At 42.7% G+C, this 17,455-nt stretch overlaps 1 protein-coding gene across 1 annotated transcript in view; it reads right to left on the reverse strand.

Annotated features, from left to right (window-relative positions):
• LOC104083339 (transmembrane protein 178B) overlaps nt 1-15,505 on the reverse strand; it is a 20,114-nt gene extending 4,609 nt beyond the window's left edge. Inside the window, exon 1 of the mRNA XM_009586790.1 lies at nt 15,374-15,505. Coding sequence (XP_009585085.1) covers nt 15,374-15,500 — 127 coding nt within the window. The 5' untranslated portion in view covers nt 15,501-15,505. The remainder of the gene's footprint in view (nt 1-15,373) is intronic.
• Between the last annotated feature and the right edge of the window lie 1,950 nt (nt 15,506-17,455).

The following is a 17,455-nucleotide window of genomic DNA, read 5'->3' on the forward strand; positions in this document are numbered from 1 at the left end:
TCCCTTCCTGCTGCTTCCTCCAGCTTTATATGCTGAACATGATGTCATATGGTATGGAATATCCCGTTGGTCAGCTGGGGTCAGCTGTCCCAGCTGTGTCCCCTCCCAGCTTCTTGTGCACCCCCAGCCCACTCGCTGGTGGGGTGGGGTGAGGAGCAGAAAAGGCCTTGACCCTGTGTAAGCACTGCTCAGCAGTAACTAAAACATCCCTGTGTTGTCAACATTGTTTTCAGCACAAATCCAAAACATAGCCCCATACTAGCTCCTATGAAGAAAATTAACTCTATCCCAGCCAAAACCAGCACAGATTTGGGTCCTGCCATCCTTGCTACAGGGGCAGACATGGTCAGGAGAGGGATGGCTGGGAAAGGCAATATCATTGTTGGTCAAAGCCTAATTCTGCGTGGATTATGAGTCAGAGCCCTTTGCTGTAGCTGTTTTTAAGCATGATTATATCAAGCAGACCCGCGGGCCTCTGTTGCTAGGAATTATTTTTTTTTCAGTAAACATCTCTTTTCTTTCCGATCAGCTCGGCTATGCGAGGGGCTGCAATGCCTCCATTTGCAGTTTTCAAACCTCACCTCCAGGGGAGAGCAGAACTGCTTGTGATTTAAACACAAGCAGGCTCAAACCATCCATACCAAGAATGTTTGAATTTTGCTTCATGCTAGTGCCCACCTGAACCATGCCAGAAGCCACGTCCTTTGCCTGCAGAGCCTGCAGGCTTGGCTTCCAGAGCGATAGAGCTTGAGGGATTTCACAGGGTCTGTGGTGTTTTGTGAGACAAGAACTGCTGCTTTTCTTAGATACGCTGCAAACGAAGGTGAGCCTTCGTGGTGCTGGTGCGCAAACAGACCCCACTATCAGGAGCTTCATCTAAACATCCCTCACCCCAGTATTAGGGGTGAGGAGTCTGACTGTAGCCATGTCCACCCCTTCAGCCGGCCGGTGCCATCCCCTGCCCCGCGACACAGGAGCTGACCGTATGGGCACTCCTTTCCTCTAAACCACCTTTGGAGGCAATTTCAGGTAACGACTTCTCTTGGCTTGGAAAGGTACTGGGTCATTTGTGTGGTCCTTCACTCTGCCATGTCTGGAGGGGCAAAAACTTCTTATCTCACCAGACACAATTTATAGGAGTCCACCTCACTACGCCTTCAGGGAAAGAAGGAAAGAAAAGAAAAAATACTCTTTGGTGGATGTCCTCACCTGAAGAAGACATCATCAATTTGAATCCAAATCCAAAAATCCAGTAATTAAAATGATCTGAGCACCAAGCCCACCTCTAAGACCCCCCTCTCTACAAATCATTTTGGTTATTATTTGGAAAAAATTTCTTCCACATCTGACAGAATGACGCCCATCCTCCCCCTTCCCCCAACAACAGGCAGAAATGACTCACAAACTAACTGTGCTGTCAGATGTACAAAGTAAACAAACAAAAAAACCTTGATTCTTCTCCCCTTCTGTTTTTTGCAGAGATAGAAATGTCAAGTATTACTTATAAACACCAGTAGATAAAAAGAGAAACACAAAGGTATGGATTTTAAGATATCCTCTGAAACCAAGCAATTCTCAAATAAATGCAAATCTCTGCCTTTTAAAGTATTTTCAGTTGCTGCCATTGGTGGCAATTTGTGGCCACTAATGTCTTTGGAATGAGTGCTGTTTATTTAATTATCATCACTGTTTTTATTATAGGGTTATAGGGGAAAAAAATCTCACAAGTGAAACAACATTATCTTTACTTTCTCTCTGCCCTACTAGCTTTTACTATTTTCAAGATACATCAAACAAACAAATAAAATGAGGTCTGATCCTAAAGTGGAGTGTGTACCATTAGCTATTTAAATTATATCACAATCAAATGAAATTATTAAAGAATAAACCGAATTCCCTCCCAACACAGTGATGACAAAAGCCTTTTGGAGGGAGCAGCTTTGCAGTAAACTCCTTCTGTGCACGGATTAAACGCCTCAGCAGCACGCAGCTCTTGAGAACACTTTATTGCTCTGTGCATACATGCACAGAATATAAATTATTGCTTAATTATGTACTGTTCCAGCAGAAGCAGCTTGCAGCATCACCGATAGGTTGCAGAATAGCAAGGGGTTTACTGGAAAATTGCCCGTATAAAAAAAGCCGAGATAGAAGGAGAAGTCTGACTGGGTGATGGAGATTCAGTGTGGTGTCCTTGTGAGACCATAAACCCACCTAGGTGGGAACTTAATACATTTTTATTTTATACTAAGAACCAGAGTAAACTGCGGGGTCTGTAGCAGTGCTATGATATTGCATTACAGCCACTGTCAGAATGCGGTTTGCATTTGGCCTTTGGCCTCCTACCTCAAAATGTACCAGCAGCATCCGTACCCCACCAGAGCTGTATGCCTGCTGCGTGTTACTTCAGCAGCGGTGCCTGTCTATTGAATTGCCGTTGCACAAGCCGAAATACGTTACGGCATCAGAGGACTATGTATCCTCTGTCACAACTGCAAATACTTAATGGGTACCGCCCTTGTGCAAATCAGTATAGTATATGGAGCAATATTACAGCAGTTGAGGGCTGATCTCCAGTTTGCCATGCTGGTACAACTGACAGTCAGTCTATATTGCACATTATAGCACCCTGCAGATTTGCACACGGTGACTTTTCTGCTACCATATCCTACGGTGCATGGGACTGCACCAAGAGTGGACACCCATGCTGTGTACTAGCACAGCTGTTGAGCACCAGCTATGAGCAAGCACCCTCTGAAGTTACGAGCTGGCACACAAGGCAAAAGCAACACTACTTAGCTAAAGGCACATTGTTTTGATAAAATGGGATAGGGAGAAATAGGGGAGTTGATCAAAGCCTGAATTGAATAACCCTCTGATTACTGTAGCAATGGTGATTCCTATGACCCACCCAAAATAACCTAACAATAATAAAGTGAGTTGAGTACAGCCATTAAGCAAACATAACGGCTCATGAACTTGCAGCCACAACAGAGGAGGCAGCAAAAATCATGCCAGTTGTAGTAGTGGGATGTGATTCAGTATTTTACTGGGTGCAGAAGGGAGAGAAAGGAAGAAGCTCTCTTAATGTCAAAATGAAGAAACATCCTAATCAAAGGTTAGTGCAATTATCCCGTCCCTGTGCTGGCAAACATCATGCTTGGCAACAGGCAGAGGCTGCCAGCAGGTTTGTTTCATCCCCTGCAGTATGGACCTCCCAGGATGTCCCAGGCAGAGGCTAAAGGATTAAATGGAAAGGGGCACTGGAGATCTGAGCAAACTCAAGTGACTCCATCACATCTCAGATTTGCCAGATGACAAGACACGTAAGTTTAGTATCAAACTGTGCCTCAGGCAGGTGCTTCCCAGCCTAGCATTTGCCAGAGCTGAAGAGAAACTTGTGGGGTCAGGTTGGGTTTGCCTTGTCACATGACATCTCCCATAGCACAGGGAATCCATGCACCACATTGCATTTGGTCTTTTAGCAACCAGGTCATTCTGCCTCTCTCCACGTAATGTCAAAAAATTTATCCTCTCTCAGAAGGAGCCTCAGAGGGTTTGTAGAATCCTTTTTTTATAGGAAATCTTAAATTGCTGAAAAGTCTTCAGACAGATGTTCTTCAAGACAAGTGAGACTGGAGAACAGACGCAGCACAACTTCAGTGCAGCCTTCTTCCATGCTGCCTAGTGTGTGCCCCTAAAAATACTTTTAGAGGGAATACTTTCAGGGCTGAAAGGGTAGACTTACTCGCATCCCTTTTTAATCCTTTTTTTTGCTGAAGGCACTACTAAAGAAGCCATTGGGAGCTCTGGGTGATGGTGGTGGTGGCTACCTGATTTGGATATTTTCCCCTTCAGGTGCTGGAGAGAAGCCTATCCATTCATTTTTTCAAGTGACCAAAGGACTCTCTGGTTGTACAACTTTCAGTTGTTTGCACTGAACATGAACTGAGGATCTTTGCTGCAAAAGGCTCTGGGCTCTATTACTGTTTCCCTGAGCTGACCTGCCAGGAACAGAAAAATCCTTTCTGTATGTACTAAGTGATACGGTTATTGAGCTATAATAGCCAGAAATCAAAAAAAGATATAATTGTCTTTTCAGCAAGGACCACTGGACGCAGGCCACCCCTATGAAGTTTACATCACTCACGTGAATGCTTGCAAGCAACAAACTACCCTGACCCCTTTGGTACTGCCTTAAAGGGTCACATGCTGAAATCTTCTTTCCTTTTGTGGAGAAAATACCTCTGAAGCCTCTGCAGCCCACACAAGTACGTAGGCATGACTCATCTCTGTAACCCTTGGAAAAGCCAGGTTGGGCAGAAACGAGAAAGGCCCCACTCATCTAGTTTCTGCCAGGTCCAGATGCTGGTTCTGTGGAATTTCCAGTGGCCAATTGGACTCTGTTCAGGCACATTAGACCAAGCAAGCGTAGCAGTGATTTGTCCAAGGGGAACGTTGTTTTTCTAAGTTGACAACCTGAGGAGCGAAGAAGGTGAATCTGAGCCTTGCTTCAGCCTCTGCATTTAACAAAAAGATCTGCCACACATAGAAATTTGCTCCGCTTTCTCTCTGTAAAGAATTCATCCTGTCTAGCAAATCACAATAGTATTACTCTTCCTTCTGTTGCATGTGCAGTCTTTCCTCTTTGATGCCAGGCATACAAACAACTCAGCAAACATTTTTTTAATAAAAACCAACCCAATAATAAATGCTAGTTTTGTTTTCATTGTCTTCCTTCGGCCTTGATGCCTCTTGCTGTTGAAATTCAGAAGCTAGTAACTGATCAAAGACCTGGTGACATTATTAAGGTGTAAGGAACAACCACAGAATTTTGAAATACACATAACTTGTTTTGCAGGGGGGAAAGTCTTTTGTATTTCTATCGGATCTGTCTCCCCTACTTTGCTTCTACTTTAATTCACTTCTGTCAGCCCCCGAAAGACCTACTGACATCCTTCAGAAGCAAACTAGTTTGCATGCCCTTCATAGACTACTCTAGGTTTTCTGTTCTCGTAAATCTAGAAGGTACTGATATTTCCATCAGTACCTCCCGACCTGGTGAGGGAGAAATTACAAGTCAGTATAACTGACTTACAATGAACACACAGAGGAATATGTATAATTCTTTTTGCTGAAAAGCCAGAGTGAGCTGACTCCTTAATTTACTGTATGCCAAGTTCAGGGAGACCAATTTGAGTTAAGACTGAAAAACAATGAGTTTGTAGGTGCACATACACTACTTGCCCTGTCTTTTGCTCCAGACTATGAGATATCTGCACCTCATTACGAAGCCTTTCCTCTCCTTCTCCTAAGTGTCAGTGCTCTTCTGTGATCAGCTACAAGGTTCCCTGAATTGCTTGTGTTGGTATTTCTCCCCCAGTGGGTAAGTGCACATCTAGGAGCATCAGAAATGAGCCACAGGAAAAGAAATCCAACACAGCTGAAAGTTGACTTTGAAGTCAGCTGATAATGTTTCCATGGAAATCAAATGCTACGGAGTTGACAATGAATTTTCTCATTGTGCTGTTCCTTCCAGGAAAAAAAAAACCAAACACCTCTAAATGACTACACCCTGCAGTATAGCTGTGTTACTGATTTGAAAAAAAACTATTTCTATATTCCACCCAACCTCCATTCTCTTATGGAGGTATTAACTTGTAGGTCCCTGCTTTTCAGGGCTAGATCTGTCAGTATTGACCTAAAGAATCAGCTAAATTCCTGAGGTATTGCGAAAAATGGCATCTAATGAAAATAGTATTCTATGAGAAGAAGGACGTAACTCTGCTTTCAAACTTATGCTGTAGGGGATGCAAACGTGGGTGTTATGATTCCCCTTGAGGACCATTATAACACAAAATCATAAAAGAGCATTTCAATGGCAGGTATGCAGTGATGCACAGAAGCCCGTACAGTAAAAGTAGGTGAAATTCGTATTTCTAGAAAGTCTATTTCATTTTCAAAATTGGTGCCAGCATTAATAAATAAATGTAAAATGTGTTCTCAGTGCACCAGTAAGCATTGAGAAGTACTAGAAGTAAAGACGTAACATGCTACCCCAGCTCTGCCTTTTAAGCATAATGTATGGTGAGCCTTGTCATGCCGTCAGCTGAACAACTGTTTCCTAGCTTGGAAACACTAAACAGGCCACCCTGACATCATATTAAGACCCCAAAACATGGTGAAGGGGATGTATGTTGATGTGGATGATTTCCTAAATGTTTATTTTTGGAGTGAAAATAGGAAATTAGACAACATTCAAAAGGAAAGTGATACTAATTTCTAAAGGGTGATTACTAACGGTTAGTCGGTCAGGATGAAGAAGCACCTCCAGCCCTATCCACCTATGTGGACTGGACATGTATCCATCAGTGTTTTGAAATACCTAAGAAAAGAAATGTCACTCTTTAGGCCCCAGAAGCATACCCTAAAAACAGGACCAGAGATCATGACTTGCAACCCTGTCTACAAGGGATACCATAAACTGTGTAGAAGAGAGGTGTTTGAAAAGAGGGACTGACGAATCCTAAAATTGAGGAAAAGCGCATTTTTAACAAGAAGCTAACTCGTATTACCTGAATATGCAGCGCTTGGCCTTGTTACGTTACTGCCTGATGGGCACTGAGGCACAAAGCCTGCACGGCTGCTCCGACCTCTGGGTCTCATCACAGCCCATAAAGACCTTCATCAGCTCCTTTTCTGCCTTCCCCAACACGCCTGTAATGTGTTTGATGGTTTTAAACAATCAAGAGCTTTAGAGAGGTTTAAACATTGAAAACCTATTAACGCTGTACATTAACTCAAGTTCATTCCAATTCAAGGTCTTAACTCACTTTAGAGCGTAATGCAAAATTTAACCAAAAGCACAATAGGAAGAAGAGCGTACGCGTGTGGTGCGGGAGGTATGGCAGAACGGGGACTGACCTTGTCCCTCTGAGGCTTGTTTCACAGATTTTCATAACAAGTTTATGGCATCTCTTGATACAAACCAGACTTTGTCTCCATCTGGAGGTCAATCCGCATAAATAAGTTCTTACAGTGGTCTGCAAGGACTTTTGCTGAATTCTAGTTCCTCTGCAGTTATCCAGCAGGTCAAGGGAGGTGATTCTGCCCCTCTACTCTGCTCTGGTGAGACCCCACCTGGAGTACTACGTCCAGCTCTGGAGTCCTCAGCACAGGAAAAACATGGACCTGTTGGAGTGGGTCCAGAGGAGGGCCACAAAAATGATCAGGGGGATGGAACACCTCTGAGGAAAGGCTGAGAGAGTTGGGGTTGTTCAGCCTGGAGAAGAGAGGGCTTTGGGGAGACCTTATTGTGGCCTTTCAGTACTTAAAGGGGGCTTATAAGAAAGATGGGGACAAACTTTTTAGCAGGGCCTGTTGCGACAGGACAAGGGGGAATGGTCTTTAACTGAAAGAAGGTAGATTTAGGCTAGATATAAGGAAGACGTTTTTTACCATGAGGGTGGTGAACCACTGGCACAGGTTGCCCAGAGAGGACGCCCCATCCTTGGAAACATTCAAGGTCAGGTTGGACGGGGCTCTGAGCAACCTGATCTAGTTGAAGATGTCCCAGCTTATTGCAGGGGCGCTTGCACTAGTTGACCTTGAAAGGTCCCTTCCAACCCAAACTATTCTATGATTCTATGATCATTAATTTAGTATCTCCCACAGGATTAAAACATGCTTGGCATCTCATTTTTTCCAGTGATCCAACTTTTTTTGGATTATAAATACTTTTCAAACTAGCAAAAGGTATTACGCCTTTGTGAAAACTGTACTTATGCCAAGCTTCACTGCTCAGATTGCAGCCACTTACTGTATACCTCTGTTTTAGTAACGATCACATGATGTTGCTTAAGCTCAATATGCATACAACTGTGCACGTACATGTGCACTTGCACTTGCCTTTCCATATGGAAAAAAAGATTTTATGTAAACTTTCTAAAGCTATTCCTTTTGGGAAAGAAGCACATGAAACTGGATTTTCAATGAATAATGTTGTGGAAAAGAAAAAAATAAATATGGTCACAGAAAATAGCTTCAGTCTTCAGCGTCGTGATTGACCATGTCACCACAAGTGAACATCCTGAAGAATGGGTAGAGACCTTGATCATTAGTGAGAAATAGAAATCCTAGGTGCCCTGTGAGACCCACCGTATTTCCAGATGAACTCCAAAGAATGTCTTTTACTTTCTCTTTTTGTTTACCTTTCTCTTTGCCTCCTCTTGGCAGCTGCTATGAAGGTACTTCGTAACTGCCTAGGAGATGTCTATCACAGAGCTTTGCCTTACGCTTGCTGTATTAAATTGCTCCATTTTTGTTTCTTAAAATATTCAGCAGCGGAATGATTATTTTGAGATGGCAGGACCACAGTTGTGTAGGATAAACACTCTTATTTTCTACTGCTATGTGCTATTTTCAAAGTACAGTGAGTTAAATTTGGGACGCAAATGACTCAACAGCTGGTAACGAACCATGGCTGCAAATACACAGATGCTTCAGTTGTCATCTACTAACATATGCACAGCACAGGCGAAGGAAGCACAGCACACAGGCTTGGGGATTTTGAAGACAAGACTCTCCGTGGAGGCAGGGAGTGAAAGAGGATACAGAAGTGTGCAGCACATCTGTACTGACAGCTGTGCGGCATGGGCTCCCAAGCCCTGTTCTGAAGTCCCCCCTTCTGATGGGGTTTGCGTCCCTCAGTATCAGCCTGGCCACCAGCTCCTGGACAGGGCGAGTAGCACAGCTGCTGGGCTCTAGCGCACACGTTGGCACAAACCCCTGAGTGTGTCCTTGTCCACCCGGCGCCTTGCGACAGACCCACGTGAAGCGTGGCCTGGCTGGGGCAAGAGAAGGTGGCTCGGTGTAAATGGTCAGTCCATCCTCTGGCTGTGGGGCTAATAAAGCAGTTTGTTGTCTTACCCCTGGACTGAGGGAAGGAATATTTTGGAAATATTTCTGAGAGGGAGGAGGATAGAAATGATTTCTAAAAGGTTGTTTCACCCTGGATTAGAATACAACAGCAGAATGCATGCATACATTCGTAAGTGGGTTGTTCTTTATCTTTAATAAACGTCCTTTCTTGCATATCTGAAATAAAGCGTTAAATTGTGCCAGCACACCTGCGTAACTTTATTTTTTCTTCCCTCTCTCATATCTTTCCTGCCTGCTTATCTCTGCCGCAGCAGCCAGCAGTGGAAAGAATAGGTGTTCACCTCTGCTGTGGGAAAAGGTTTGAAGCTTTTGTAACCCTGACCTAAGTCCTGTGAGTATGGACGGGCTGCAAAGAGCAATGTCTCCGCAGCACTCTTAGGTGGGTGAGAAGAAACCCGAATCAGTGGCAGAAGTGAAGCTGGCAGAAGTGGAGCTGGAAAATGGCGCTCAAATCCCCCAGACTGGCAGATCATCATTGAAGAGGAGGGAGGAGGAGAGGATGAAAGAAATTCCCGATGTTTCTGAAAGTAAATGCTAGGACAGAAAATCAGAGGGGAAAAACTCCATAGCACTGCTGTATGTGTACAGCAAGACTTTCAGGCCTTTCAGTGCCAGTAAAAACGGGAATTTCAGACTCCCAAGCAAAGCCCCAAGCCCAGTATTTCATGCAAAAATGTCACTAGGCAAAGACAAGAAATGAGCTGCTATGTGAGACTACAGATCATTTTATTACAGATCTGCATGGTGAAGCTAAATCACATGAATAAGGGCATTTAGCAGCTGGAATAATTTCCAAATAGACTAATTAGAGACTGAATTATTAATGGTAAAATTTATAATTGGCTCAAAGCAAGGTTACAGCAAGAAACACACTCGACTTTGCAAAGAATAATGAACATTTGCAAGGCTAGTAAAATTATATGCTTCTCTAAGGAAATTGTTAGCAAATGGGGAAAAAACCCTAAAGTGATCCTAAAGTGCATGTGACAAGGCAAAACTGGCAGAGACCAGATAAGAGTGAAGAGAGCAGGTAAAACGGTAAACAAGTGCAGAGATGATTTATTGCATTTATTTGCAGTAAATCTGGAACAAAATAAGACAACGCAGAAGTCTCTCCCTGAAGGGCTGCCTTGTTAGGCATGCAGTAAAACCCGTAACTATTTCACTGAAATGCGTTCTCAATACAAATTACAGACTTTCAAAAGGAAAATACATGAATGTGCAGCTGAAGGACAGAGCTCTGATAAGGATGATAAAATGTCATTCTTTGTGGGTCTTTTAATACATTTACAAAGGCAAGTGATGTAGCTTTGGCCAGGGATGTAATTTGGCCAGGGATAATTCAGTGCTGAAGCGAGTACCTGAACGAGATATTGGAAGTGCCATTTTGTATTTCCAGTTGGGATGAGGGACAGCAGTTACCGAGGAGGGAAGGGCAGGCTGCAACCACTGCCAGAACACCGGAGCGTGCCACCATGGGGCAGCCCTGCCACCCCACTTTCCCTGTGGCAGGCACTGACGAGGAGGAAAAGGGTTTTGGGGCATTTAGGTACAAAGTCAGCCCTGCCCTCAAAACTAGAAATAAAGCAAGCCACGTGATGTTTCAAAACAGCTGACTGAAATGAAATCAGAGCTGAACTGGGAAAACAACAGGCTATCAGAGATTGTCTTTAAAAGCTGATTTTATAAAGCCAAGTACAATAACAGAAGATGTGGTGAGGTTGGGTTTGCACGGTTGTGGAAGGACAATCAACCTAGCAGAACCTGAGATGCTGAAACAAGAAAATCCTATGAATGAATGCGCTGGAGAGCAGGTGGGAAAAAAAATAGTTAGATGGGTATACAGCTTGTCTGCTTATCATGATACAGGAAATATTCTTAAACAACTTGATGAAGAACTGAAAGGAGGGATTCCTGAAGGTACAGGAACTTGCCTTGGTAGAGTTGCCAGGGTGCCAATTCATAGCATTGCAACTCCTTGGAGCTGGAAGTAAAACAAATTTGACCTTGACCTGGCAGTAATATCAGCTACTGTTGAGGGAGTAAAGACACCAACTGAATGAATTGACAGGTTTGCCATGGTAATAAAAGCAAACAGTTCAAGGATTTGAATACATTTAAAATAACTTTTCAAAGCCAGAAAATGTGAGCGCTGCTTCCTGGAAACTGATGAGGAGGTCACGTCTAGGCTTCAAAAAGCAAAGGCGTGGTTTTGGTGCAAGGAAACATACTTTGGTCAAAACACAACGTATGAAATGCCCCACATGCATTTCCTCAGGTAGATGTTTAACTGAATTCCTTTTAGACTACTACTAGGTACTTGATGAGCATGAAAGCATCAAGTTGCCACAAGACTGACATTTGGAAGGAGTGTTACAGATGCTTTTAAGGTTCCAGAAATTATTATAAAATTACAAAATTACTGGACAACATGCCCAGTATGGAGCTTTTAGTGGTGCACAGATTTTCAATAATTTGCATGTAGAGAAAATGCAAGAAGCTGCAAGAGAATGTGCTTAGAATAATGTATAATTTGAGTATGACCCACTTCTGTAATAGAATTAAAACAGTCTCAAATAAGATGCATAAAATGAACTAGTCTTAGTGAAACTTAAGAGCACAATTCCAAATGGAGAAACTCTCAAAAAGAGAAGCTCTCCCACCTTGCAGGATAAAATCATACTGACAATACTGAAATGAAACTACAACAGATAGTGCAACTCTGGGTACAGGAGGCTATGCAATAGTACCATCATGCAAAATGAGGTCAAAAATACTAAACATAATTTGCAGTATCCATCTGGCTCCGTACAAGATGAGGGAAAAAAATCCTGCTGTGGTCAGGCAAGTGCTGTTGTTCAAGATAAGGAATCCAAGTTCAAATTCTACAATACATACAGAAAATTATGCAAAAGAACTTCAGAAGCTGTAAGAGACCTGTAATTGCTGTCGATCCAGATACATTTGGACTAAACAGAAAAGATGAATTATTAATAATTTCTAACTTGTTACAAAACACGCTGAATAACAGTGAAAAACACACTCTAAATCACAGTTTACATGACCTGGATTCCAGATGAACTAATACCAGATAACGGCCTGCATTTCACAAATGACTTATTTCAGCAATTTGCTTGAGAAATTAGATCAAGCACACTAAAGCAAGTCCTTATTAGGCACTGCCACATGGGCTAGCAAGACGACTGTTCAGTAAATATAATAAAGAACCAGAGGTCCAAGGAAACCACATCTGGTCTTGTTAGATTATCACAGCACATTTCCCAGTGCTCCACTGAGATTTCCTGTTCAAAGAATTATGGGCATTAAAGGACAAAACCCATAGATATGGTAAGCCAGGGATGTTTAAGCATTACAGAAGAGCTATTTGTCTAGAAATTAAAACAGAGCAAATGCCACAAACATAGCCAAGACAAGCGGCGTTGCAAATGGAAGGGAAAGTTAGATTTCAGGTTGATTACATAGCTACCACTTTAACACAGTCTCCTCTCATCTGCAATGAGGTCAGATGTCGTAATCCTTTTTCCCATTATTGAACCAGAGAAAAAGTTAGGCAAAACTAAGAGGCAGTCTGGCTCTGTGCATTTTGAGGACCAATAGGATGATATGTTGACAGCATTTACGTTATGACGGAAGTAACAGCTTTGGATTCAAACTCCGTCCAGCAATAAAAAGGTTCAAATTAAAAGATTCATTGGCTGTAGAAGGAATGACTATGTAACATATGACACAGTCTGAAAACATTGATAGCTACTGACTTTTAGATTAGATAGCTCTAGTTATGTATTTTAATAACTGACTGCTTCAGTTTGTAGATGTTACTTTATGTACATTTGCTGTTAAAAGAAATCAGGAAAGGTATAGCAGTTGCCACTGATTTGTGCAAAACAAGAAAGAGAGTAACCTTTTGTAACCCTGATCCACATGTCTACGCTGGAGCAGAAAATAAGTTTGATCTCCTCCCAACACATCTTTATTAAAAATATCACACATCTTGACAGAATTTGGCAGATAAAATAATCTGGTGCCTCTCATTTCTACTAGTTTCAGATCTTGTTATTATTTTGTCTATGTAGTCAAAGAGCAAGCTACTATCAGATGGCTTCTCCTTGCATAGGTACTTCCACACTGTGTTCAAGTCAATTATAAACCTTCTGTTAAACAGTTTCAAGCAATTGGCTTTTTGTGGCATGTTGTGGTTTTCTTGGTTTTCAGACCATGAGTCATTCTTGTAGCTCCTCTGCAAAACTCTACCAATCTTTCCACGTCCTTCTTTAGCATGGACACCAGATTAGGATGTCCAGAAATAGTTCTGCTTTGCCCAGGGATAACCCCACCTCATGCTCTTATTGCATATTCCCATCAAAACGCACATTTAGCAGCTGCATTGCACTAAGATCTCCTGTGCAGCTGGATGATCTCCCAGCGACCGTGATCCCAGAGACCTTTTCAGAGCTGCTGCTTTCTGAGAGACAGCCTCTCATTCTGCGAGGATGACTGACACTTTTTGTTCCCAGTTGCATGACCTTGGATCTGTCTCCACTGAAAGGCGTATTGTTTGAGCATACCAAAAGATGGCTTTGTAAGCTATGAGTGACCCATCCCATTATGCATGGTTACACCGAGTCTTGTTTCACCGGAAAACTTTTATCAGCCATCTTTCAAACCACTGACAAACAAATAACATTAAGCCAATAAGTAATCCCTGCAGCTGCACTAGAAACTCTCCCATATATAGTGATAATATCCAATTAGTAAACAAGACTTAGCTAGTTTCTAATAAATTTAAGTTTTCTATATTTATTTAGTATAGTCCTAATGTTTTAATCTGAATGTCGTGCTGTAGTAAGTTAAATACCACACATATCTGAGCATATTAGAGCAAAATAGCCCCCCATGCAAACTAAGCTTTTAATTACATAAGAAACACCAAGCTAATTTGGCAGACCCATTGCCCATACAGTATTGACACCCACAACAAACCATTTACAGATATCCACACATAGACCAGTGTGTGCTTGCACAAGGTACTAGCAGACTTCAAATGTGTTTGTGGGCACTGAGAGAGCTAATGTCTATGTCACCAGCACCCACAGCACTGGAACATAAATGCTTGTAACTCGAGCACTTAACTCCCCTTCTTGGACTACAGAAGCTTTCCTGTATTTCACACACTTAGCTGTGTCATACCACAGTACAGACAAATAGGCGACCAAATGCATTGAAGTGATGATCTGCCTGGGGGGCAAAAACCCAGCCGAACAAAAACCACCAGCAGAGAAAAGAAGAGAGAACAGAAGTAGCGCTGTTCACTTTGAGACATTCACCCAGCGCCGTGTTTGGGACTTGACTCTCACACCCTTCATTTCAAGTAACTGTGTGCCATGAAACCTACTGATGACAGGAAGTTAGATGGCATCTGTAGTAAGAAAGGCTGGAACATTACACGGGAAATGTTGGGTGACCTTCAGGGCTGGTGTAGTAGAAATGGGAAGAAGCTCAAAAGCACAGAGTGCCAGGGCATGTACCTGGGGAGTAATAAACAGAACCTCTGCTGTAAATTGGGAGATCATCAGTAGGAAATTACAAAGGAGGAGAAAGGCCTGGACGTATTACCCAACTGAAGGATGACTGTGGGTCTCCAGTGTGACGCAGCATAAAAAGGCAAATAAAACCACAAAATACTTCAGGCAAGGGATTTCCAGCAGAGAAAGGGAACCATCACATCACTTATACAAGGCATTGATCACACCTTGTTTGGGAACGGTCCTTCTCATCAATATTTGAGAAAGGCAAGTACAAACAAGAACAGGTGGCAGAAAGGGCTGCTGGATTGATAACTGGTCTTACAGAGAAAAGTCTACAAGAAATAGCATATGTAGAGTGGGAAAAGGAAAACAGAGGATACCATTGTTCTTCATAGGTACATCAGAGAAAGAAAAGAGACAAATAAACTAAAGGTTACATTTGACTCAAGAACAACTGACGAGGAATAAATATAGGTTAAAACTTTGAGCACAGTTTATAGTTATCAGAGTAAAGTGACCCACTATGAAATAGGATAGTGGTAGGAATAACATTTGCATAATCTTCAGATTTTTATTACTAAGTTTATTAAGCTTATTAAGTTTACGGGTGACAGTGTTACTTGCAACAATAGAGCAAGTAAACAACTCAGAAGGCCATTTCCAGTCCTGTGACTTACAGACACTGTTTTGTGATAGAAGTAACATGTAACTACGGTTGGGTTATCCTTGATGTATGCTAGAAGGAGCTCGGGATGAAACCAAGTCCAGATCACCTATAACAACTCTGAAAACATGTTTTCAGTGACTTAGAAAAGGAGGAACATGTGGTAAGAGGGAACATGAAAACCACAAGGAAAACACATTTCTTCAAACACCAACATCCTTACCTCCCATGAGGAAGAGAAGCCCCGCCACATACTGCATAAGGCCTCGATCCCAACAGCACCCCAGCACCCCGATAATCCATCCAAAGAGGATGATGGCCACAGCCATGCCCATGAAGCCAGCTGTCATCCTGCGCAGATCTGCAGTGGGGAAGACAGAAAAACAACATGCATGTGAACAGTGATAAATTAGCACCATCAGAGGTTCATAACAGTTTTAATCCAAAATGCTACTGATCTGCAAGGTCTTTGGTGTGTGTTGGCACGGGATGATTTGAGTAAGGCTGGTTCAGAGGGAGGACAATCCATAAATTAAGATACTAGCTTGAGCTGGGGAGAGAGAGCAGGTGACCATTTCACCACACAATGAAGCTCAGTGCAGATGCACCCAAGTGACTTGGGACAATTTGCTCAGGAATTAGAAGTTGTAAAATGGCCTCAGTGCAACACTGTGCCTGATAGCTCTAGTCTCTGGGTACTAGCACAACGTCTGTTTAAATCCTGCCTTCTCAACTCTATCCATTACTCCACTGCATCCAGTGGATGTACCTGCCCAAACTGATATGCAAAGCGGTCTCTATGCTTTGCTCCGGTGCAGACATGATGGGGGATTCACCTCGGTTCTGACCCCCTGTGTGATCTTGGGCAAGTCACTGAGCCCCTCTGGGCCGTGGCTTCCCATGTGTAAGCTGGGCCATAGTGTCTTGCTGTCCAGCAGTGGTATGTGCGAAAGTCGGTACCTCCAGGATCATGAGGCACGCAGATATTCTAGTGTCAGAGATAATAAATGCACTGCAGATACATGGCTGGGGCATAGGACACTTTATTGCCCTCTCTTGTATCTAGATGGTGACCTTGTCAGATGATTTTTGGTGAGGACGTTTTTGAGTGCTCCAGGGAGCACTGAGAGTAGGAGGAGGGCAGGGGGCTGGAATGAAGCATTTTGTGCTCTACAAGTGGGGACTGAGTACTACATCTGATATGGGTGCATGCGGTTGACCTATATTTATTTCATAAAAAAGGAAGAAGATTCCCAAGACCTAATGTAAGGAACCCTTAAATTAAGACCTGGCTATATTACATATTTGCCTTCTGCAAAAATGATGGGACTACTGGGATCCCTCCTCCTGCATGTGCTGGGAAAAAAAAATCTTCACAGCTGTTTTTGATGTGAAATCTGGGCAGGGAGACCACCTGGCAACCAAGATATCAAGGACTATGAGAGTTAAAGAGCATCTTTACACCCTCAAATAATGGAACAGATGGGGGCATCTTCACTAACATTTGATTGTTCCCTGTTCCCCATCATGCACTCATAGAAAGTTTAAGCACTGATATGTCAAGAGTATATGTGCAGGGAAAATTCCAGCCAAGTCAGCTCTCCAAACATTTGTTTCCTTCTTGAAACAGTTGTTTTTTTTTGCATAGCAATGATTTCAGTTTCTTTCAAGAAGCGGAATGCTTATGACAGGGGGAGGAAGATTTGAAAACTCTGAATCATCCATCAGTCTCTGTGGCAGCTTTTCTCCTTGGCTGGCCTTTGACTGTTACTCAGTTTCTGTTATTTTTTTAGCCCTTTTCCCACAGTGGATCAAAAGGACCACCAATACCAGCAGTGCAGATTCAGTGGAAATTGTGAACAGTGATAAATTAGCATCATCAGAGATTTATAAAACTCCTTATCCATAATGCTAAGTGTCCACAAGGTCTACAGGTGTATTGGGACAGAATGATTGGATTCAGTGGAAGGCAGTTTACTCAGGGCTGTGTTCATTATAGCAATTCTTATGCAAGACTGAGTTGCAGAACGCAACCCCTCCCTTGAAACTATAACCGGTTCCTGTAGATTGTCACTGGTTTCTGCAAGAAGTCCCTCTGACAACATAAAGATTACCAGGCCTTCAGCCCACCACTGACCAGGGCCCTTTTAACAAGATACACATCTTAAAATTCGTATATTTATCTTAGGTTTTGCGACTGTCCCACCAAAAAAACAAACAAAAACTCCCCACAAAGCATCTGAATATGTTCAAGGAGGTCTGGTGCAGAAAAAAACAGGAAACTCGTACTTCCCACAGGCAACGC

The sequence above is a fragment of the Fulmarus glacialis genome, unplaced genomic scaffold, assembly GCF_000690835.1.
Source record: "Fulmarus glacialis isolate BGI_N327 unplaced genomic scaffold, ASM69083v1 scaffold43231, whole genome shotgun sequence".
Lineage (NCBI taxonomy): Eukaryota > Metazoa > Chordata > Aves > Procellariiformes > Procellariidae > Fulmarus > Fulmarus glacialis.